This window comes from Anolis carolinensis, chromosome 2 (genome assembly GCF_035594765.1).
Source record: "Anolis carolinensis isolate JA03-04 chromosome 2, rAnoCar3.1.pri, whole genome shotgun sequence".
Classification (NCBI taxonomy): Eukaryota; Metazoa; Chordata; class Lepidosauria; order Squamata; family Dactyloidae; genus Anolis; species Anolis carolinensis.
Genome location: NC_085842.1, coordinates 57,703,564 through 57,726,463, shown reverse-complemented (window position 1 = coordinate 57,726,463; position 22,900 = coordinate 57,703,564). Strand labels below are relative to the sequence as shown.

The 22,900-nt window shown below is 38.2% G+C and overlaps 1 protein-coding gene and 1 long non-coding RNA gene across 6 annotated transcripts in view; one reads left to right on the top strand and one right to left on the bottom strand.

Moving 5' to 3' along the window:
* Positions 1-22,900, top strand: part of rad18 (RAD18 E3 ubiquitin protein ligase) — a 154,768-nt gene that overhangs the window by 85,738 nt on the left and 46,130 nt on the right. For all 5 annotated transcript variants that reach the window (XR_010002558.1, XR_010002559.1, XM_062969758.1 and 2 more), the window contains exon 11: positions 1,434-1,599. Coding sequence is in view for 3 of the 5 variants with exons in the window: in XM_062969758.1 (XP_062825828.1) it covers positions 1,434-1,599 (166 nt within the window). In the remaining 2 variants the exon portion in view is untranslated. The remainder of the gene's footprint in view (positions 1-1,433; positions 1,600-22,900) is intronic.
* On the bottom strand, positions 666-17,828 carry LOC134296010 (uncharacterized). The gene is made up of 2 exons (XR_010002560.1): positions 17,693-17,828; positions 666-1,649 (listed from the first exon to the last, which is right to left on the bottom strand). It is a non-coding gene; the product is annotated as an uncharacterized LOC134296010 (long non-coding RNA).

Below are 22,900 nucleotides of genomic sequence, written 5' to 3'. Positions count from 1 at the left end.
AAAAGACATTTAAACTGAAAAAACTCCAAAAAAACCAAACTGGAAAATAATCCGGATTATCCAGAGATATAATCCGGATTAAAACAAAACTGCTTAGATTCAGCTCAAAATTGCAGGACAAAATGGAGAAGGCAAAACAAACTCCCAAGGGACCAAAATAAACAATCCTAACTGGGTTACAGAACAGAGTTTAAAGGTTCAAAATAAACAGCGTCCCAAACCGGGCCGAACTTTGCCACCGGAAGTAGCACAAACAACCCGGTGCCAAAAGCAAGCAATGAAAAGCAAAGAGTTACTGCAGGGTCAGAAGCCAAGCCAAGGACCCGTGACAGAGCGTAACTGCAGAACCAGGAGTCAAGCCGGAATTGGGAGCGGAGCGTTACTTCAGGGTCAGGAACGAAGCCAGCAGTCGGTAACGGAAAGTAACTGCAGAACCAGGAGTCAAGCCGGAATTGGGAGCGGAGCGTTACTTAAGGGTCAGGAACGAAGCCAGCGGTCGGTAACAGAGTAGTTACAGGATTGAGAACGAAGCCAAGCCAGAATAGGGAACGAAGAATAATGCAAAAACGATGTCCAGTCCAAGGTCCAAGATGAGAAGTTGTCACAGCAAAGTCCTCGTCAATGGGTTGACACAAGTAGCCAAAACGACGGAGGCGAACTAATGCAGACAGTAATCACAATGCAGTCTAAAGAAAACCCACACAGTTCCAACCCCTGTCATAGAGGTAACCCAGAATAAACTTACGTCGGTTGCGGCGCCCAACAACCACCTTGCCAGTCAAGGGCCCAATGGCCAAATGCCCACAATTTATTTACAATTTGTCTTCAGAACTTGAACTGGGCACCGCCCTTCCCACAGGTTGTTCCCATTCCTCATCTGAGTTGAAACCACCCTGCCGACGCCCAGACTACCCTCAGCTGTGGAACTATCCCCACTCCTCCAATTAGACTACCTTGGGTCCGATCCTGAAGGACCCCACGTTTCCTCAGCATCCCCATCAGCAGTGAGCCCAGTCTCCCCATCACAATCCTCTGGAGCGCGTGTCCACTCCATGCCATCCTCTTCAGCCCGTGCCACATCCCCAACATCCATTTCAAGGTCAGAAAGGAGGGGTTCTCATCCCCCAACAGACATGAGAGAAGTCCATTGCTTGTAATTTCTTATTTCTTCTCCCTGTTTTTATAGTGTTTAAAAATGATAAATTGAGTAGAGGGGAAGAGACAGGGAGAAATCACTGAAACAGTTGTTGAAGTCTAGTTGTAAGTAAATAGTTTTAAAGTATGACGTTTACAAGGGTTGTGTACCGTGCAAACTAGAGAAGCATAATGTTTTCTGTTATGTACAGAACAATATGGGTGTGCTGCAGTAAAAAAATCAGCTGAGACAGATTTAAGCCTATTTGCTCACATTTGTTTTGTGCTGTTTCTCCCAGGAGAAAAAATGGGTGTTGAAGAAGAACAAACAGACTGGGCCCCCATTACAGATCACTCACTCAAAACAGCAACTCTAGACTGTGGAAGAAGCAAATGCCTGGATTTGTCTGATGTTGGAGGAATGGCCTCTGCTTCTTCTTTTCAGTCCTCTGGATCCTCAGTCAGGTTTGTTTGCATGAAAATGTGTGTGTTTCTTGCCCTAAGCATCACAATACCTGGGAACAAAAGTGAGAAGAGTATTGAATTACAGATGAATATTCAATGTATGATACCAGACTACTAAAACTGTATGATACTTTCACTTACCTATGTATACAATATCATTCCCCTTCAATTACCATTACAAATTTGGAAAAAATGAGATTCTGTTCTAGTATCTGGAAATCTATGGGCATTGAGCCATGATACAGATCTGATTTATTTTCATCTTCTCATTGTCACATGGTTTGGACACAAATTCAGGGACTGATGAACCAGTGGTGACAGCAGAGCATATCCCAATCTCAAAAACCACAAAGATTCCTCAGACTTGAAAGGCCTGAGATCCATGTGCTGAGATAACCACTGGCATCCTTCTGGGTCTACTTCCCATCCTGGGAATGTAAACCTTCCTCCAAGTGTTTCATGAAACTAATGGACTAATGCACCAGTGCCAGGAAATATGTTTGGCATGAAGTTTTGGAGAAATGTGAGGGGCCTGCTTTTAACGTAAGGAAGAGTGAAATCTGGAATGAGTATTCTTGGCTAAGATATATTATCTCTAGTTGGAATACGGTGCTTTGTGATGCTCTCTCTGATGGGTCTTTTCATCTTCTGCCCAGAGGGCTCCCATTACTGGCCAAAATGTAGCTATAATTCACCTGGTTCATTTAGTTTTTCATTGTCCACTGCCTACTTTTTCCTTTCTGCAAAGTATCCTTGGTGGAACCCACTCACACTTTCTGACTGTTTTTCTTTCTACTTGTTATCTGCTGTACCTTCCTTGTTTTTTCATCAGTTTCCAGAGAGGTAGAGATTAAATTGTTAATTTTAATGCTTCCTTTAGTCTCCTTTTCCATACCTTGCCCATGACAAATTGTAATGCCATATAACAGTAGGAGTGGATATTCAATTGTTATTAAATATCTGTAACTGCCACATAACAAATTAACATATTGACTCCCATCCCACTTGCAAACAGTTTCTTATGTTGCATTACAACCTGTTTTTATATGCTCTCTCATGTACAAGTGTAGTCTGCTGCAGGCATAGTGGGATTCTTTTTTAAAAAACATAACTCCCAAATGCTTTTGGCACCTAGAATTTACCCTGCAGTCCTTTTGAACTCCGCCAGTAGTTCCCCCTTCTCCTGAATTTCCATTTAAGGCAGAAATAGACAAGTGAAGAATGACACCCCTTATGTAGAACTTAGCATGCTTCTGAATTGGGGGGTATGTGTGTGAGAGAGACTCATGGATTTTCTATCCTTGATTTAAGGGGATTGAACCATCATCATGAATACACAGTATGCCAATTTGTCAGTAAATTTAAAGGTCCCAGGGAATATAGGAAAATGACCCGCTCTGTGCAAACTGTGTAGTTCATTAGTGTTTTCCCTGACTGGCAGTTCTCTAGGGATGGAAGCTGGGGTCTTTTGCATACTACCCTTCTGCTCTATTATTGAATAGGGTTGTAGGAAAGTCTCTTGTATCAGGAAATGGGGATAACTTCTTTTGGTCTTCAGTCAACCTCTTGATGCTCTTTTTGGTTTTGAAAAGGGAATACATATGCATATATCAGGAGACACAAGCCTATAGTAAGAGAAATGTGTGTGGAATTTTATAGAACTGGGATAGATTGTGATCACAAATGTTATAAAGCTATAGAATGCAAAACAGTAAGAAAAACACATGACATTCATTGGTGGAGAGCTTTCTAGGCTTTGTGCATGTCCCCTCCCTTTGGTCCAACTTGGAGATATCATAGATTGCTCTGTGAAATTCTGTATGCAAAAGCAAGTACTCTGCCGTTCCACTGGAAAATAATTAATTTAATAGGTAAAGATGTCCATAAATTTAATATTTTAAAATAATGTTTATGACCGAAAGTTGGAATATAAATGACCAAAGTGGTCTTGTAGCACCTTTGACAATAACTGAAACAAAGAAGTTGATAGCAATGCAATAGACTAACGTCTATGAAAGCTTATTTTACCATCTCTTTCTCAAAGGTGCTACAAGATTCTTTTGAATACTGATCCAGAGTAACATGGCAATATCTTTGAATTCTGGTATTAGTTAATGGCAAACTATAGGGTTATTTTTCCCATTGATATGCGATTTATCTTTCTCAACTTTCACCCATTTTCATTCCTTGCATGACTCCTTTTTAATCTGCTGTTTATTAATGATGTTCACTGGGGGCATATGATTTGTTCATTCATGCTTCATGGATGACCTTTATTTGCCTCACCATGTTTGTTTTCAAGAGAAAAAATAATTAAGCAAACAGGCGCACAAGAATGTAAAATATGTTTTTAAAAATTGGAGGGGAAAATTGGCAGTGCCTGTTATATTCTGAGAAAATCGTTTTTGAAAATGTAAATTTCCTGCATACTTATTAAGGAACAGATGTTTCCCATTGTTATAGTATCTCTGGCTAGCAGCATACTGGTCCTTACCTGTTGCAGTCAAGAAACTGACCGCTATTGCCAAAGTTTATGCTTTATAGCCATGACTCTTAGGAAGGTTTAGTCAAGTATACCTACGTCTCAGAACTTAAATATTATAGGTTATTAATAGCCAGTATTGAAGTAAATAAAAACTGCACCCATTATTTCCTTTGCAGTGTATTTTATGAAAGAAGCCTGTAGGAGGGGTGGGAAATATGTGACCCTTCAGTTGTTGTGTTGCAATTCCCAATAGCTCTAGCCAGCCTGGATAGTGGTGAAGAACGTTGGGAGTTGCACCTCAATAGCATATGGAGGGATATGCAGTTTCTGCTCCTGGCATATGGAAAACTGCCTTGTACAGTTAGCCCTCCACATACATTGGGGTTCGGGGCATAGTACCTCCATGAAGTTGAAAAATTGTGAACTAAAATCACTTTTAAAAAAATCTGAGAGAACATTTCTAAATCTTCCAGCATGACTCTGTGGTCAACTTCTGCTGGAGGTTGATCATAGAATTGCACTGGAGGACCTAGAGATTATAGGAGAGATGTTCCCTCTATGTCTTCAACTGTGTGTATCATAGCTATACTGCCTTAGACTGTTGGTACATTTTGACTAGTAGTGGTTCCTTTGATCGCAGTAGCTGCTCCGGGTATTTGGACAGAGGTCTCTTTCACATCACCAGATCGCTGAAGCTCTTCCACAGTTATAATGCTGTCATTTTAACTGCTCTGGTTCCATCCTATAGAATTCTTGGATTTGCAGTTGGGGGATTCCCAGCCAGAGAGCTGTAGTGCTCCTTGAATTTCAGATCCTAGGATTTCATAGGATCATAGTGCTATAGTCATGAGGTATGAAAATGCCCCTGGTCTTTTTTCTTGTAGATGCAAGAACTGCATATCCAGTGCAAGTCTTGTGCTTTGGTGGTAATTTTTTATAACTCACAGAACCATTTAATGTATTTAGTATTTGTGTTTTAAAAATTGTATTTTTAGAACTCTTCACAAACACACACACCAGTTGCTTTTTCTGACAAGTTGGAAGATTTGTAGAGAAGAAAGCTGTTTTTTTTTTTTTTTTGACAAGTTGATAAATAGCCAGGTGTGCAGCCAGCACATAACTACTTGCTTGGCAGGAGGCAAGTTACAGGTGTGACTCACTCACACACACTGGACATCCTGCAGTGAGTGTGATGGTCCTGCTGTGGCTGCTTTGGAAATACTTAAAGGGTCAAATCATACAAAATGCCATTGGGATTTAGAATCACCTGTGTAAAGAAGTTGGATAGGAAGAGGGAATCTTGCAATGATCCAGTATGGTCTGTGACTATATGATGCAGCCACTTTAGTGATGTAGGTTGGGCTTTGGCAGTATGTAGATGAGAGAGTGTTTGTGGACCCGGCATATATCAGTTTAAATAAAAAATGTAATTGAATAGAGTGTCCTTAAGGATCCACAGCATGCAGTTGTTGTTCCTTCCTGGGTGCTATTATAAGCCTTTGTGTTCTGATCCTGTCTTGCTCAATTTATTTGATCTTGTGGTTTATTTAGTGCTAAAAAGTTCAGATTATTTTTCTGTGAAAAGTTGGAAATCTGGCATTACTTTCAGACCCTCTATTGACTCATAGTTTAGCTGAAGTTCCTGTACAACAGAGATTGCAAAGATAATTTCTTTCAAATTCCTCCCTTTCTGGACAGCTGTTTTAAATTAAACAACTGAGGCACAAAACATGCACAGACATTTTAAAGGTATTATTGGTAACATTGTGATATCTGTTTTTATTCCGGCCATCACTTTGCGCCTCCAGAGATACTACTTTTTAGTATCCATGTACATGGATATCTATAGAAAAGTAATGTTTGAGTTTCAAAATGTCTTGGGACAACTGGTCCTATTTGCATTTATAGAAGTAGTTAAGAAAGAAGGCAGCAATGTCCAAGCTGTCATAGTGCTTATACAATGCCTCGGTAGCAATATATGGTCCTCCAGTTATTACTGAACTCAGTCCCAGCAGTCATTGTCATTGGCTGAGCTGAGTAACATTTTCTGGAGGGATGTATTTTGGTAACTCAGGCCTAAGCTTATATTAAATTTGTCCTTCTACTTCTCTCTCCCGCAACCCCAGCTCTCCACATTCTCTGAAAACTTGTTATAAAGGAATTCTCAATCCTCCAGACATGGGGTTGGAAACATATAGGAGGTTGCCTTGAAAGGGAGAATCACATTTCCTGATTCTGGGGGATTTTCTTGTTTTGTCATTAGAAACTCATTGTGGCATTCTTCTTAGTCTTAAGTGACATGTTTGCCTTCGTCTTGGATGGCGTCTCTGTTGTCTTTAAAGTGTAATTGCTACATTATCATTAAATTGTGCTGGCTACTGCAGAATCGAAGCCAAAATATGCTAGATTTATAAATGTTCTCTCTTAGGATGGTTACTATTGAAAACATCTATATAAGTCTTCCAGGCTTTTGGTAGAATTGTTAGAAAAGTTCTCATCCACAAATTTTCCTTCTGAAAGGACTTTCCAAGTTGTTGAGGCTTTTCAAAATAAAATAAATAAAAATGGTGTTTTCCAAATGTAAGCCATATGTCCCTCTTGAAAGGGTGCTGTTGTTACAACCAATATGTGCAGGAGGCTTTAGAACAGAGGGAAGAAGGAAGACACTGAGTATGCTGTCGTGAAACAGAGTGAATTCACTACCCCAGGCATGACGTAAATTCCTATGCCCAGTTACAAAGCTGGAAAGGACTACGTTGCCACCTTACTGGAATGAAGCTATAACAAAGTAGAGCTCCAGTGAACCTTGCTGGCCTCACTGTGTGAAGGAAGTCTCCCTGGACACGTCTCCCACAAGTTCTGAGGAAGCATCCTCCCAGAGGCAAGCATTTGTGCATTGCTGCCTCTCTGTCTGCCTCTTGTCCTGCTCTGAGGGTGTCTTGAGGATGAGGCAGAAAGAAGGGTGGTGGTGGTAGCAATGTGGGGCATGCCCTACTTCAGGTAGCAGAAGAACTTGCACTGCTTTTGCCTTTCACCTAAGAATCAATTGTGAAGCAATGAATGCACGGTTGGGAAGTCTTGTTCCATTTGCCTTATGTGCATTAGATCGTTGCATAGGCCTGGGATTCTTAAATATTTCCACTTGTGACCTCTTTTGGCGCAGTTTTTTTTAGATAATACAAGGTATATAAAAAGGTAAAGCTTACCCCTGACGTTAAGTCCAGTCGTGTCTAACTCTGGGGGTTGGTGCTCATCTCCATTTCTAAGCCAAAGAGCCAGCGTTGTCCGTAGACACCTCCGAGGTCATGTGGCCGGCATGACTGCATGGAACGCCGTTAACCTTCCCGCCGGAGCAGTACCTATTGATCTACTCACATTGGCATGTTTTCGAACTGCTAGGTTGGCAGAAGCTGGAGCTCACAGCGGGCGCTCTCTCCGCTCCTGGGATTTGAACCTGGGACCTTTCAGTCTGCAAGTTCAGCAGCTCAGTGTTTTAACACACTTCGCCACAGGGGCTCCTCAAAGTATATAGGTATATTAAATAGGTATAAAAATAAAACCTTTACTGATTACAAATCAGCATTTGGAAGGGATGTTAACAGACTTTTGATATTCTATTTTTTCCCCTTCATGGTTTCTGTGAATGCACACATATGGAGTGACTGCGCCTGCGCAGGCTCCAACAGAAAGCTTTCCAAGCTGTGATCTTTCCTGTGGTAACCCTGCCTACTCCTTCCAGGACATGAAAGGTGCCTGGCTCCGTGCTCCCCAGTTCCTTTGCTGCTAAGGCAGCTAGAAAGGGGGAAGTTTGCATAAGGGATTCATAGAAGACTACTCCTTATCAAGTCCAGCTGAAGCATCTTCTGCAGAGTCCACAGTTAACACTGCACAACAGATTTGTGTAAATATGTAAAATAGTTACTTGGGGATGTTCAGAAACCTATTATCCATTGCCAACTTTTTTGGTACCCAAGAAGTTTAAGAAGCAGTGGCATAAGTAAGTAAGGACCCAAAGATGAACCATGGTGTTGAAAGAGTCCAACCACCTGCTTAGTTCAGGAAATCCCCTGCCTAGCCTCTTTTTTAAGGCATCCAGAGAAAGAAACTGCCACCACTTTAGGTAATTGGTTCTTTTGTTGCACAGTGTATTGTCAAGAAGTTGCTTCTAATGTTCAGGCAAAGTCTACCCTCCTTTTGTTGATCATTTTCCAAGTCTTGGACTATAATTTTGGTGAAGGTAAAGTTCCTTTGTTTTCATCTACAGTAGAGTCTCCTTATCCAACATAAACGGGCTGGCAGAACGTTGGATAAGCAAAAATGTTGGATAATAAAGAGGGATTAAGGAAAAGCCTATTAAACATCAAATTATGTTATGATTTTACAAATTAAGCACCAGAATATCATGTTTTACAACAAATCGACAGAAAAAGAAGTTCAATACACGGTAACATTATGCAGTAATTACTGTATTTACAAATTTAGCACCAAAACATTGCAATGTATTGAAAACATTGACTACAAAAACATTGACTACTAAAAATTGACTACAAATAAAGATAGAATTGCATAAAATGAATTTACAGCAGCAACCTCATTGTCAGAAATTAAATACGTAAAAAGTTCATTCCTTGCTGCCTAGAGAAACAGCTGTGGAGCCAAGCGGGAGGCAGACTGCATTGGATAATCCAGAACAAGCGAATGTTGGATAAGTGAGATTCTATTGTATATATTTAACTTGGCAACTAAAATGCAAATCTTTCTGTTTTAAAAAGATTTAATAGGAAAATCTAACTTATAGCAAAATACAGTCTAAACTAAACTTTGAAATGTAGAGTGGTGGTGGTGGTCAATTTTACTTATAATGTAAGTAATTTATCCTCTCCCTTTATAGCTGCATAGGTAAAATTCCTGGTAGGTGAATTGATTTAAGAACTTTCAAAAGGTTCACTTCACTTGGTTCACTTTGACTTCTTTCTGCTGTCAATCTTTCGAAGAGGTACGTTGAATAACAGTATTAAAAAGTTTTTCATGTTTTTTAAATCCTCATAAGGGATCATCCTATGTTGCAGCTGTACTAACAACTGTGCCAAGCTTCAGGCTGGAGTTCCAGTTTTGTTTGTTTTTTTCATTTAGAGGAGCCAGTCTTATTAAGGCCAATGTCTGGAACGAGTTTCCACTGCTCTGTTCTTTGATATTTGCTTACTATCTCCAAAACACACAATCAATCTGATTATAATGATCAAATGTATTTGTAGCTTTGTATGTGCATCATAGATTGCTCTTAATTTTTAATGGAAGGCCACAAAAAGCAACAATTCAAACTCAAGAGTAGTAAGTTAGAAATTATCTTACATCTATCATTTGAAATTATGTTTTTCCAAAAATACAACACTGCGCTCTGCTAAGAACAAGAGTTTAAACCTTGATTGATATGAGATTGACATGTTTCATGATTTCTCAATCAGGCAATGAACGCATGGACTTTCATAGAATTAAGCTGCCTGTGGTATGCATTTTCTTCTATGTTATAATTTCAAAATGTTTCCAGGTTAAGATAACATTTTGAACATCTGTGAAGTATTTACTAAGTGTAATCTTATAGAAAAAAGAATGAAGTGGAAAAGCTTAGAACACCTGGCTTTCTGGGTGTTGATAAATAGCTATTATCTTACCAGTGATTAGCCTGGGCTTGCATCACAGTAATTTAAATCAGTGAATTAATCAAGATGAAAGGTAGATTTAAGTCTAGTTTCTCATTTTGAAATCCACAAACTTACTTAACCAATCAACATGCTTCCTGATGAGGAAACCTACTGGTTTGCAACTAAGTAGCCAATTGATATAACCACCGGAGCTTGGAAAGTTATTTTTCAAAATTATCACATTAGCAGTAATTATTGTTACTGTTTTTTTTTTAAAAAAAAATAATTCATGTTGTTATGAAGTGCTAGTGTAAAGATATTTGTGTAAGTGGTTGTTCTTTCTCAGATTTAATGTATATGAGGTTCCTTGTGCAACCAATCAATGTATATGGGCTCTCATATGCAGCCTTCTCTAATACATCTTGAAACTGCATCATATGGTCCATTTAGACCTGTAGCTCCCAACCTTTTTTTGACCAGGGATCACTCTTCAACATTAGTACCAAAAGGGTTATGAATCAGTTTTTGGTCAACTTTAGATTTGGTTTGGTTATTTGAGGTGCTGATTCAGAAAACTGCATCGGATAGGCCATATCAGCTCCAGTTTCTGATACAGAACATATGCCGTCCAGTAGTCGCCACTGCTTGCCCACAGAAAACCATATTTAATAATCTAGAGCTGATTTTCCTTGCATGTCTTGCAGACCTTATTTTAGGTCCCATGGCCTACAGGTTGGGAACCACTGGTTTAGACTCATATAATGCAGTTTGATGTAGTTAAACTGCATTATATGATAGAAATAGATGAAACATCACTTTTGACTTAGTAGGTGTATATCTAATTGTGCGAAGGGTGGGCTGAAGACCTTAATGCCGATTGTATACCTGCAAGGTGTATATTTAGGACATACAAATAGTATAGAAGATAGTTCCAAATTTGTTTATTTTAAATATTTGAAGTAATTTCTTTATATATTATTAGAAATGTAAGTATTTTCTTACTGTTGCTTAGTGAAAAAAATCTATATGAAGAGAGGAAGGGAAAAATGAAATCACAAAGTCCTTGGCAATTATTGTTGCTTGTCTCCGGTGGCTACTTGAAAAAAAAATGTCTCCTTCGGTTATCACCTCTTTCCTGCTCAGTGCTTAAAAATAGGATCAAGAAGCTCTGGGGCATTAGTCAAGTGGAGAAGGAGAAGGAGGAGGAGGAATAGCTGTTAGAATCCTGTACATTTTTAATCTCATATGTATTGTTATTCTTTCTTCAAAGTAGCTTTCATTCCCAAAGTAGAAGGCATAGAGAGGAGTCTATTTCCCTTCTGTTAAATTTACCTATGATAGAAAATTATCCTGACAGTGCTGTAATGCTATGGTAACTTGAAAGGGGATGGTAGTGAAAGAAAAGATGTCACGACGTGATGCTGTTAAAAGTGTATTTATAAAATACTGACTGAAAAATACATAATGCAGTTACTTTAGAACATAAAATAATAGCACTAAGATTTATATTTAATGGTAAACCTAAATTTAATTTGGTGTGAAAAATAAAGTAAGACATAAGTTAAAAAAAATAAAAGATCAGGTTCACTTTAATAGGTAAGAGCTGGGATCTGTAACATATTGATGGTATTCACACATTTTCAACTGAATGTCTTCATTTTATAAAACTATAACATAAATGAACACTACATTCATATATTCAGCCAGTTCGCTCCTGCTTTAAACAAGCAAAATAAATAAGGTATTATATTAAATGTTATCTGATACCATGCTTAAGTAGCCTCAGACAAGCCAGAATTGTAAAACAGGCTGTAGTGAGGATTTTTTGTCTCACAAATCCTGATTTGTCTCAACTAGAGCTTCTTAAATTTTTCCCTTTCTGCTTGAGAAATCCTTACAAAATCCCAGGCATATAAATATATAAAATAGGCATAAAAACCACAATTTTACTGATAATAAATCAGCATTTGCAAGCCTTTGCTAAACAGGCTGACTTACCTTTTTATGAGGTGTAGCTGAAATATTTTCTGCAGAGTTTACTGTAAACACTGCACATTATTGCTATCAGATTTGTCTAAATGGATGATGTTCAGAAACTTTTTACTATTGCCAATTTTGTGACCCCAAACATTGAGCTAAGGGGACATACTATTTAAGAAGCAGTGGTCTGAGTACACTGAAACAATTGTGGATTTGGGCGTTATGCAAAGGCATCCCCTGGACTGTTTGTTCTTGAAGTGTGGCACAATGCAGAAAAAAACATGTGGTACTGGAACCCATGGCACACAACGGCCAATATTGCATCTTGTCACCACAACCTTAGAAGGAAATTTGGTGCTCAAGACAACCTCCATCAGAAATCTTGAGGTTCTGCCCCCCACCCCTTTCAGTAGCTACCTAAACGTTTAATGCCTCACCTGCTCTCAACTACAGTCCTGGTAGTTAATGGTGCATATCTAGTTACTATGCTCCCTAGCTGTTGAAGTCTGTCCTCAGTTGTCATCAACATCTTCTACATTCTGTGACTCTCCAAGTTCAACTTAGATGACATTTAAAACTGTTTAAAATTACTTATGAGTCTCTTAAATAAATAGAAACAGCTAGCAGGGGGAATGTCCCCTCTGGTATCACTTCCAAACTTTAAGCTATCCAAGTTATACTAATTAGAGAGAATGGTCAGAGGTCTTTCTCTGCATGTGAAGAAACTGACTATGGGATTATCTAGCATCTCTGTTCATTAGACATGCTATATATTTGTGCCTAAACGAAAACAAAGAGTGTGTTTTCATAATTAATACATGGCTCTGTAGAGGAAAAACCCTCCAAAGGGCATTAGAGTTGCACATACTATTTTTGTGCACTCAGTGTTCATCACTCAAAATCTGTTTATCAGATTTGTGATTTTATTGTTATGAGGCACAGTTTATCCACTGCATTTCCATAGTAGGGTATTTGAGGAAAAAAGATGGACAATGACTTTTCCTCAAATTATATAGTAAATTATAATTGGTACAATATCCCATTTTGCCCAGAATACAGAAAGGGTGGCTTTTTTCATAGTTGCATTTTTTCATAATATCTCACTACATGAGATCACATCCTTTAATGAGAGAGAAATGACATACAACTACACAAAAGAAGTGCTCTCATTTGTAGATAACAGCAAGGGGGATAGCTCAACAAAAGATCAAATCCATGATGTGTAAATAAAATATGACAAGTTGAACAGTCTGAGACAGTCATGTAAGTAAACCCATGCTGAGGGTTGGCTGAATAGAACAAAGATCTCTGACCCTCCTTGAGCAGAACAGCCCACTCGGTGTCCATGCTGAGGAGACATGCCACATTTTATTCAACCTTTACCAGCTTGCTCACTGTCTTTGTGCCCTCACCTGGTCACCTATAGCTTTTAGGTGAAAGCGTAATTACAAGGCTAGACAGAAAAGGCTATTTTCTTTGGCTGCATTGTCCGGAAAATCGCTTGATGAGATTTACTGTATATCCAATATAAAAAGTGGATGTTAGCAGGCAGCATACTGTATTGCATTGTATCCTTGCTCCAGAACTCTATATTCAGTCTGTGTTAATCAGACTCAGAGGTCATAACTGAGACCCAATTTCATATTTTGCCAACAATAGATTTTTTGAGATCAAGTTAGCAAGCAATTGGAACCATGTTAGGAGGAAGGTATGTTTGGCATGGGAAGTGGCTGAGTCCCATTAAATGTAAGTTTAATGGGACACAGCCACTGCTGTTGCACAATTTCTCAGCCTGTCTCCATTAGGACCACCAGGTTTCACTGCTGATGAAAGCACATTGTGCCAAGTTGGTCAGTGTTACATTATATGAGAATGTGGGATGCCAACAAATACATATTTTCATGTTACGTCTGGGCAGGATTGAGGATCTTGGAGGAAGGTGAAGAAGGAGGAATATTGGGAAGAGATGAACAGAAAATGAAAGAGGGAGAAATACTTGGAAGAGGACTTTGTTTACAAAGGATCCCCAAATCTAGTTTAATTTTTAAAGCATCAAATATATAAGAAAATAATTGCTTAAAATTCAAAAGGCAAAGGTCACAATTTCTCTAGTTAAGACAGAGGACATATCAAGTTAAATCAACTGTAGCAGCAACAAAGAATTGTTGAGAGTTTTGAGCATGTTCATAGGCATGTTGCAAGCAGTTCTGCAGTAACACATGTGCTTGTGTTGCCTCTCTTGGGGACACATTACAGCTGGTGAGGTGTGTGTTGCTGTGTGGGGTCAGCCAAATGTGGTGACAAAGATCCAAAGTGCAGCAAGATCATGGAGATGGATGTCAGCTGCTTTTATAACCAAGCCAACAACAAGGCAATCTAATGTTTAGAGTGCTGTGTGGGTGTGCTGTGTAAAGTAATTTTGGGCTTAAATACAAATACATGATTAGGTTTTTTTAAAAAAGTCACTTTGAATTCAGGGAAGTAACTAAGAAATCACTGTGAAGTATAAGACGTGAATCCTGTTGACTGACTAAACTAGATAGGAGCCTCTGAATCAACTGAACCTACATAAGTATTAACCTCCCAGGTTACTGTGTATTTCATTGGTCTACTCTAATCAGGTCTAATTATAGAATTTATTCCTAGATGATGTATTTTTAATGTATCTGTGTGAATGTTTTGACATGTCTATTTATTTGTTTGTTATGAGATTGTATTTATATATAATACCTTAGTCCTATAAACATATAACACTATGTAACATTTTTGTTTCTGGGTTATAAATGTCATTTCCTAATTGGTTCTTTCATAAAAACATGGGGAAAAATTTAAACTGCAAAAACTTGGTTTTTGTGGGACATCCTGCAGCACATTTTGTTATAGTTTTTCAATGAATATCTTCTAGAGTCTCAACCAATTCAACATAATTCGTGGCAGCCATGAAATGGAAATTTCAGGAGTATAACAACTACTTTCAAAGTAAGTACCACACAATTAAACAGAAAACAACACTTTCAAACCAGAAACAGAAAAAAAAATCCAATTTTGTTACACAGTGCAATCAGCAAGGTAAGGAAAATTAGTATTCTTCAGAAAAACACTCAAATACGGTGGTTTTGAGAATGCAAAAACAAAATGTAAAATGTAACTGGAGGTAACAATACTATCAGTAACAACCACTCCAATTTCTGCACATCTGTTTTATCAGTATTTGGGTGGATGAAAGTTATTTTACTCTTCTGCTACAGAGAGGTTCCTGAAATCTGCAAGAAGGAAAGTTCTGTCCTCCGCAAATGGTGGTCTTGTTAAAAACATTTAAGGCTTATATTCATTAATTATTAATGGACAATGGGTTTAGAGATGCATGCAAGTACTTCATATTGATAGAAGTGTTTTGCCAATATAAATGAGCTGTTGAGAGCTGATATTTCATTCCTCCAGCAAAGTTCTCCTAGAACCGTTTCTCAACCTGTGGGTACCCAGATGTTTTGGCCTTCAACTCCCAGAAATCCTAACAGCTTGTTAACTGGCTGGGATTTCTGGGAGTTGTAGGCCAATACACCTGGGGACCCACAAGTTGAAAACCACTGCACTAGAAGAAAGATGCTGTGGACAGAAGAGACGCTGTTCAAAATCTCCACGGATGCCTTCCTCTAGCATCAAACTCCTTTCTCCTTTCAAATCCTCATAGATAAATATTCCCTCTTTTGCATGGTTGCCTATAGGGAAGGGTAATTTGAGTCGTGGAATCAAGAAGGGGGGGAATACTTGTGACTTGGCAGGATTCAATAGGCTTATACTGTTTCTAGGATCATGCCTTTAGTGGTAGTCTTATGAAAATAGTTTATCCTACTTACTTATTACAGTGTGTTTCTCATATGTTGTAAGCCTCCCTGAGGCAGAATGGCACAATATACATCACTTAATTTGGAAAATGGGAAGTTACCAGAGAATCTAACCCAGAGAAATCACAAATGTTTATTATTTTTCTTGAATGCTTGTCAACAGTCTAATTGATTTGCATTGCAGCAACTGGTCAAAGTCACAATGATCCTTAAAATTCTAGAATACACAGCAGCCAGACCTTTAATCTGTCCCTTGCTGTTTAAAAGATTTGTTTTTTTAAGAGAAATGTAATTGGACATGGAATTTCAAAGGTTTGTAGTAATTGATTTCTGAGGCTTTCCAACAGAAAATTGGGTTCCACTGCCTTCTGACGTTTAGGATACTAAAAAAATTGAGAGCCAATCCTTCTTTTATGTATGGTAGAATACTTGTGAATTATTAGATGTCTCATTGGTAAAAGGAGTTCTGTGTTTCTTCGGCTATTTGATTAACTTTAAACCACCAGGATTTTTTTTACCATATAAAGATATGGAGGATTGAAGTAATGCTAGGAAATGAAAGGCAAGAGAAAGAATGTAGTGTTCTCTTTTATTCTATAGAATGTATTTGTTAGAGGAAAAAACTGAATATTTATTACTAGTATAGAAATGGCTATGAGATAAATCTAAAATAGTCTTTCACAGTCATGCCGATTAACTTACTATATGAACCCCTGTATAAGTCAACCTCATGTATAAAAAGAAGACAGGTTTGATATGATCTGTGAAGGCCAACTTAGGAACATGTAACAAAGAATGAAAAAGATGTACATGTTCTACTTTAAAATGCTGTGTTAACAACAGGATGAATTGTTGGCTTTTGCTTGGAGTTACTGCAATATTAAACACATACAAGTTGTACCTCCCATATTCAGAAATCCAAAACCTTAAAAAATGTAAACATGCCACCAGCTGTTCAGTTTTGCCTTCAAGAAAAAGGCAATCACATGTTCAGTGGCTGCTGAGTTTTTCCTCGAGGATCCCACTCCTCATTACTGTCAGTAATTTGATAGGGAAAAGAGAAGATAAGGAAGTGGAGAGGACTTCACCGCCTGTGGTTCCCCTCCTACAAAGCTCATGCAAAATGTAGGTGTTCCAAACACTTCTCTAGATGTCAGTATACTATCTTCCCTTTTACCAAAGTAGTTGGAGTAGACACAAGAGCTTAGTCCAGGCCTGCACAACAATGGAAGGGGAACAATGAACAAATACCAGAATTGGCAAATTATATTTCTAATAATATCATACCAATTTTTTAAGAGAGAGGCATGTGTATATGTGAGAAAATATATCTGTGAGAAATTATTAAGATTGACCGGGGATAATCAAAGCAAACTAATAATGCTGTGAATCTAACATGTTGGAACTGTCCATCCATTAGCCGGATGGGACTTTCTTCCTTTCCTCCCTGTTGAAAAGCAATTAAACTATTTGTAGAATTGAAATCCTTTAAAAAGGCAAAACACATTGTAGTTCCTAAAAGACTGTCTTAAGTAGAAATAAAATTAACTAGCAGTTGGAAGGACCACAAGGAGTAAGTAGTCCTAACCTCTTTAGTTCCAGAGAACTCCCAGCTTCTTCAGATGAAAAATAAATGTAGATCTTTCATAGCCCTATGTGAATGTGCTACAGAATGTGCTTTATTACCCAGCTGTAGCTATTCCTCATATTTGATAGTGATCACTCTTTTTTACTCCAGTTTAACTGGATGCACTACCTTATTTGCTGCCTCACTTTTTTCAGGCATGGAAAAGAATAATAGAACTCCAAAGTTGACAGGAGCTTCAAGAATGATTAGATACAGCTCCCACAAACACACATTGATATACCAGAAGTATCCCTGATAGGCTGTCATCCAACCTCTGTTTAAAAATTTCCAATAAGGGAGAGGCCAAAGTGATCCCTCCCCCCCATACACACACAATGTTGAACAGCTTTTGTGATCTCACTAACTACATTCCCTTAAAGGCCATGAAACAATTCCTCACCTAGAAAATCCATCAGTGCATTGGAGCCATGTAAAAGACAGAGAAATCTTGCTCATTGGCACATCATGTGTAAAGAGTGTACTTGTAACCATTTTTATGTCAGGTCCCACTTACCCTGAATACAGGAATGCTTGTCTATGATGTTAAAACTGAATAGTGGCCTGTGGTGGGTGGACTGTTGCCTGAGTCATGGGAAGCCTGTGTTAGAAGCCCCGGTCAGCCATTTACTCCCCAGATGGTTTCACTTTCCTCATCTGTAGAATGAAAAAGATAAATGATTTGCCTTCCCATTGGAGAGAGCATGATGATTATTGTGGAACTGTTTTGCAAGTTAATTTTAAGAAGTGCTCTAGGTGTTTTTAAAGCAGTGAGCATTCAAATCCTTGGTTATTTAAATCGGGGTTTCATAAATAAACCATTAGTTCATAAATTGTATCCTAAACTGTTTCCAGATTCCGGCAGCTGTCAAAATCGTGGATAGCTGTTCTTTAGAATACAGCTTTTAACACTTTCATCTCTTTCTAATGCAATCTCCTTGAAATGATCTAGCTGTATACAGATTAGTTTTTCAGTCTTGGCCATGGCACAAACTAGTAGAGGCAAGATTTTTTTTTAAAAAAGAAAAGGTTGTGTGAATCCAGTTAGTCATAAATTACAGCCTCCTAGGTGTGTCAGCAGTGCTATTAAACAGATTTATCTGTGTATCCTGCTGCCAAGGTCAGGAGCAAAGCTTTGAAGGGAGAAAGCAGTGAAAAACTATTGTAATCACAAACATATTTTCCTAGACCTCGTTGGAAGTAGGACTTAATGGGAGGAAAACAATAAAACAAACCTAGTGCTAAATATTGTGACTACTTCCAAGAAACATGGTTTTCCTCTATATTCAGCAAGTGGTTGACATTTTATTTACCTGATTCTTTAAATAGCCTTTGAATGTACCTTGTATCTTAACCTTTCATTTATATAAAGTGAAATTCAGATTTATTTAGTTTTTGCTGTAGAAACCAAAGGGGAAAAAGATTGAAGCAGTTTCTGTGTGTTCTCTAGCTTTAGAGATTTCTTCTCAGATCTGTAGGGCACAGCCAAAACCATAAGTCACAGTGAAAGGAATGGATTCAACCTCCCCAAGCCTGGTACCCTTAATTTTACCACTGCATGCAATGCATTGGACTATATACAGGCAGTTCCCAAGTTACAAACAAAATAGGTTATTTAGGTTTGTTCTTTAGTTGAATTTGTATGTAAGTTGGAATGGGTATATTTTAAAAGTGTACTCCAGCCTAATAACACCCACACACACACACACACACACATAAAATGTGCGTTTTCCCCATGGAATAAACAACCAAACCACTGAACCAAATCACACCAAATTTGGTCACAAAAGACATAGTCATCTAATTGATATCTTTCAATTAAAAAAACCCCTAGAAAAATACAATCCAAATTACAGAGGATGAAGAAGAGCCGTTCTCCCCCGGCTGCCATTCAGAAGGGTAGGCCTGCCCCCTTTAGGCCTTGCTCACTTTGTGTCCTAGCTTTAGGCCTTGCTCACTTTGTGTCCTAGCTTTAGGCCTTGCTCACTTTGTGTCCACAATGGCTGAAGGTTCCCTTAGACATCCACACTGCCTATAAAATACAGATTATCTGATTTGAACTGGATTATATGGCAGTGTAGATTCAAGGCTCTTCCACACAGCTATATAGCCCAGAATGCCAAGGCAGATAAACCACAGTATCTGCTTTGAACTGGATTATCTGAGTCCGCACTGCCATATAGTCCAGTTCAATGTAGATTTTTTTTACAGTTGTGTAGAAGGGGCCTCAGATAATCCAGTTTAAAGCAAATAAGATTATAAATATAATATATAAATAAAATTACTGTGTTATAATAAAACAGAACAATATAATCTCTAAAATCATGACAGTAAATAAAGAACCATACTCTGAAAAGAGGAATTCTAGACAGGAAACTATCAGGGCCAGCTAACACCTCCCAACAAAGAATTCCCCCAGGGATGAAGCTGAGGAGGGAGAGAAGTAGTGTGTATTATCAGAATCATTATTATTACTGTACTATTATTGTTAACATTATTATTACGGTGTTGCTGTGAACTATGAAAATGAACACAATCTGGCTCTAAGTATTAAAAACGCTCTACAGCCAGGATCGTAAAGAAAGAGCAACACTCTGAACACGGGGGAATTCCAGACAGGAAACAATCAGGGCCAGTTAACACAAAAGATTCCCCCAGGAAGGAAGGAGCCAGGCTTTGAAGCTAAAAGGCTATTACATGCGAATCATTCTGGCTAATTGCAGCATTCATACTTGCCTCCAACAGACAAAAAGAAAGGAACAACCAGAAATATTGTATACCCACAAGCTTTAGGAAATAACATATACAGTAGAGTCTCACTTATCCAAGCTAAACGGGCCGGCAGAAGCTTGGATAAGCGAATATCTTGGATAATAGGGATTTAAGGAAAAGTCTATTAAACATCAAATTAGGTTATGATTCGTAAATACAGTAATTACAACATAACATTACTGCGTATTGAACTACTTTTTCTGTCAAATTTGTTGTATAACATGATGTTTTGGTGCTTAATTTGTAAAATCATAACCTAATTTGATGTTTAATAGGCTTTTCCTTAATCCCTCCTTATTATCCAAGATATTCGCTCATCCAAGCTTCGGCCGGCCCATTTAGCTTGGATAAGTGAGACTACTGTACTTTGAACTGGGTTGTATGGTAATGTGGACTCAGATAACCCAATTCAAATATTGTGGATTATCTGCATGATATCCTGGGTTATATGGGTGTGTGGAAGGGCCCAAAGATATACAAAATAACAATAAAATAACTCCATATATTCTCACTGTTCAAACGGGTCTTACTGGATTAACTATGTAGCAGACCTTGCTTTATCCTGATTCTCTTCTGTTCTGAACTTAGCATCAATTCCTGGTGACAGGGTTGATCTACAACCTTTATTATGCTTCCTTAGTTCTATAGGCTGCCTGTTCTCTCTTTGAGAATCGTTGAATTATTGCAGACAAGTCACTGCATTTGCATCCAGACTAGAGTCTGATGCAGTGTTTCTTGGCCACTACTGTACCATAAACATCCATGTGCCTTTTCTTGAAATCTCTAATGGAACTATTCCAAGCAGTCATTTGTCTCACTTTGCCAGAGAAACCAACAGAGCTGTGGCTATCATTAATTCATCAGTTGCTGTTGGGTCAGATCATGGGATTTACAGAAAATGGCATGGAGGTCGTTACTGTTGAATTTAGCCTGGTGGTACCTTTTGAAATTTATTTCCTCCAACCTGGAATTTTTCCTCATATGGACTGCAAAGTACTGTAATAAGTAAAGATAGGTAGTGAATTAATTTGAAATTTTTGAATATCTCTGAGCTTATATAGAAAGTGGAAGAAAGGTGGAACATAAATCAATTAAATAAATAATACGTATACTGTATTTTTTTCTTCACAACTGACTCACTGCTTCTTTTCTAGGTTATAGCAGTAGCAAATGGGATAGAAGGAAGCTTTTCATAAGTTGTGTAATGGGGCGGACCATCAACGCTTCCTGATGTGAACTTGCATTAGATGATTATTTCCTCCCATTCAGGATTTCACATACTGTACTTGGGAACTGCCTCACCAATGCTATTTTTTCTGTTTCTGAGTGATTGACACAGTCATCTAAACCTTTCCTTTGGGCTAGGTTACTTAGCCTGTATAGTAACCTTGCTAGAATGAATGTGAGCAATCTTTTAAGTCCCTATAGTCTTTTGTTCTAGTTATGTCTGTTTTGAGCCTGATATTTCCCAGTGGGGAAGTTATTATCCAGCAATCCTACCAAGGAAGTTTGAGGAGACTGCCTGAAAAATCTAGTAATCCATATTCGGGTATACAGGTAATTCCAAATAAATAAATAGCAGTGGTGCACTGAGTAGGGCAAAGACAAGTTTAAAATGAATACTGTTTTTGAATTGATCAGAGCCTTGTTGTTCACTTAGTATGGATATAAATCAAAATTAAAAAAATAGAGTTTACTCAGTGCTTCTATTCACAGTGCCACTTGGTGTCTCTGTGGGTCCCTTTTCTCTGCCTCTCACCCCAACCATTATGTAAAAGATATGGGCTGTTCTACAATGGGACGTAATTATTTCTTGTATCCATGCCAAGGCAGTTTATGATTATGAATTTGCATTCCCTTATAGGTTTTACTGTTATGTTGATGAATTTCCAAATGAAAATATTAGTACTATAAAAAAAATCCATGTTATTCATTCACAGAGCTATGTAATTTTAACTTCTCAGCCTTTGCTTTTTTATCCAAGTGAATAATTACATTTCTATTCCAAAGGTGGATACGCATTTTATTTTGAGCATTTCTTTGGAAGATTATTTCTGTTGTTTTGTGTTTCTGAAATGTTATTTGGGGGGAAATAATCTGAAGATTGTCTCTGTCTGTATGTTGTATGTCTAATAGCATTGAATGTTTGCCATGTACATTGTGATCTGCCCTGAGTCCCCTTCAGGGTGAAAAGGGTGGAATATAAATACTGTAAATAAATTAAAAGCAGCTGAAAAGGTGAGAAGGCAAAGGATTAGTGGGATTGCCCCTGCCAAAATGTGGAAGCTGGAGAGTATAGTAGATTTTTGAGAGGTAAGAACCATCACCCCCCGACTGTGGAATTCATTGCCCTCTGAGATCAGACAAGCCCCCACCTTATCGGCTTTTAAGAAAGATCTAAAAACATGGCTTTTTCGATGTGCCTTCGGGGAGTAATTGTTTTATACCTCTTGATTACCCCCCTTGGATTCTATCCTTTGGACTGTTTGGATTGTTCCATCTTATACCCCTGTTCTCTTTATTTATATGCCTCTCTCTCCCGAGTTTTTAATTAAATGTTCATGTGGCCCGCCCTGTCTGCTCTGATTTGTGTTGTAATGTATATGATTATTTTTGTACTATTATATTGTGTTATGATATATTGTTTTATTTTGTGATATTGTATGGTGTCTGGGCATGGCCCCATGTAAGCCGCCCCGAGTCCCCATTGGGGAGATGGTGGCGGGTTATAAATAAAGTTTTATTATTATTATTATTATTATTAAATACTCTGCCAGATCTATATGAATGCATCAGAATGAAGAAATTCAAATCTGGAAAATTTGGATTCTGCCAAGGATCTTGGCTTTTCCTTTGCTCCATAAGGAACCTTGTTTTTCCTTGTTATCAGCTCCATTGCAGTATCCAAAGGCTTACATAAATTATGGAATGAGGGGGTTTCTGTTTCTTTCGT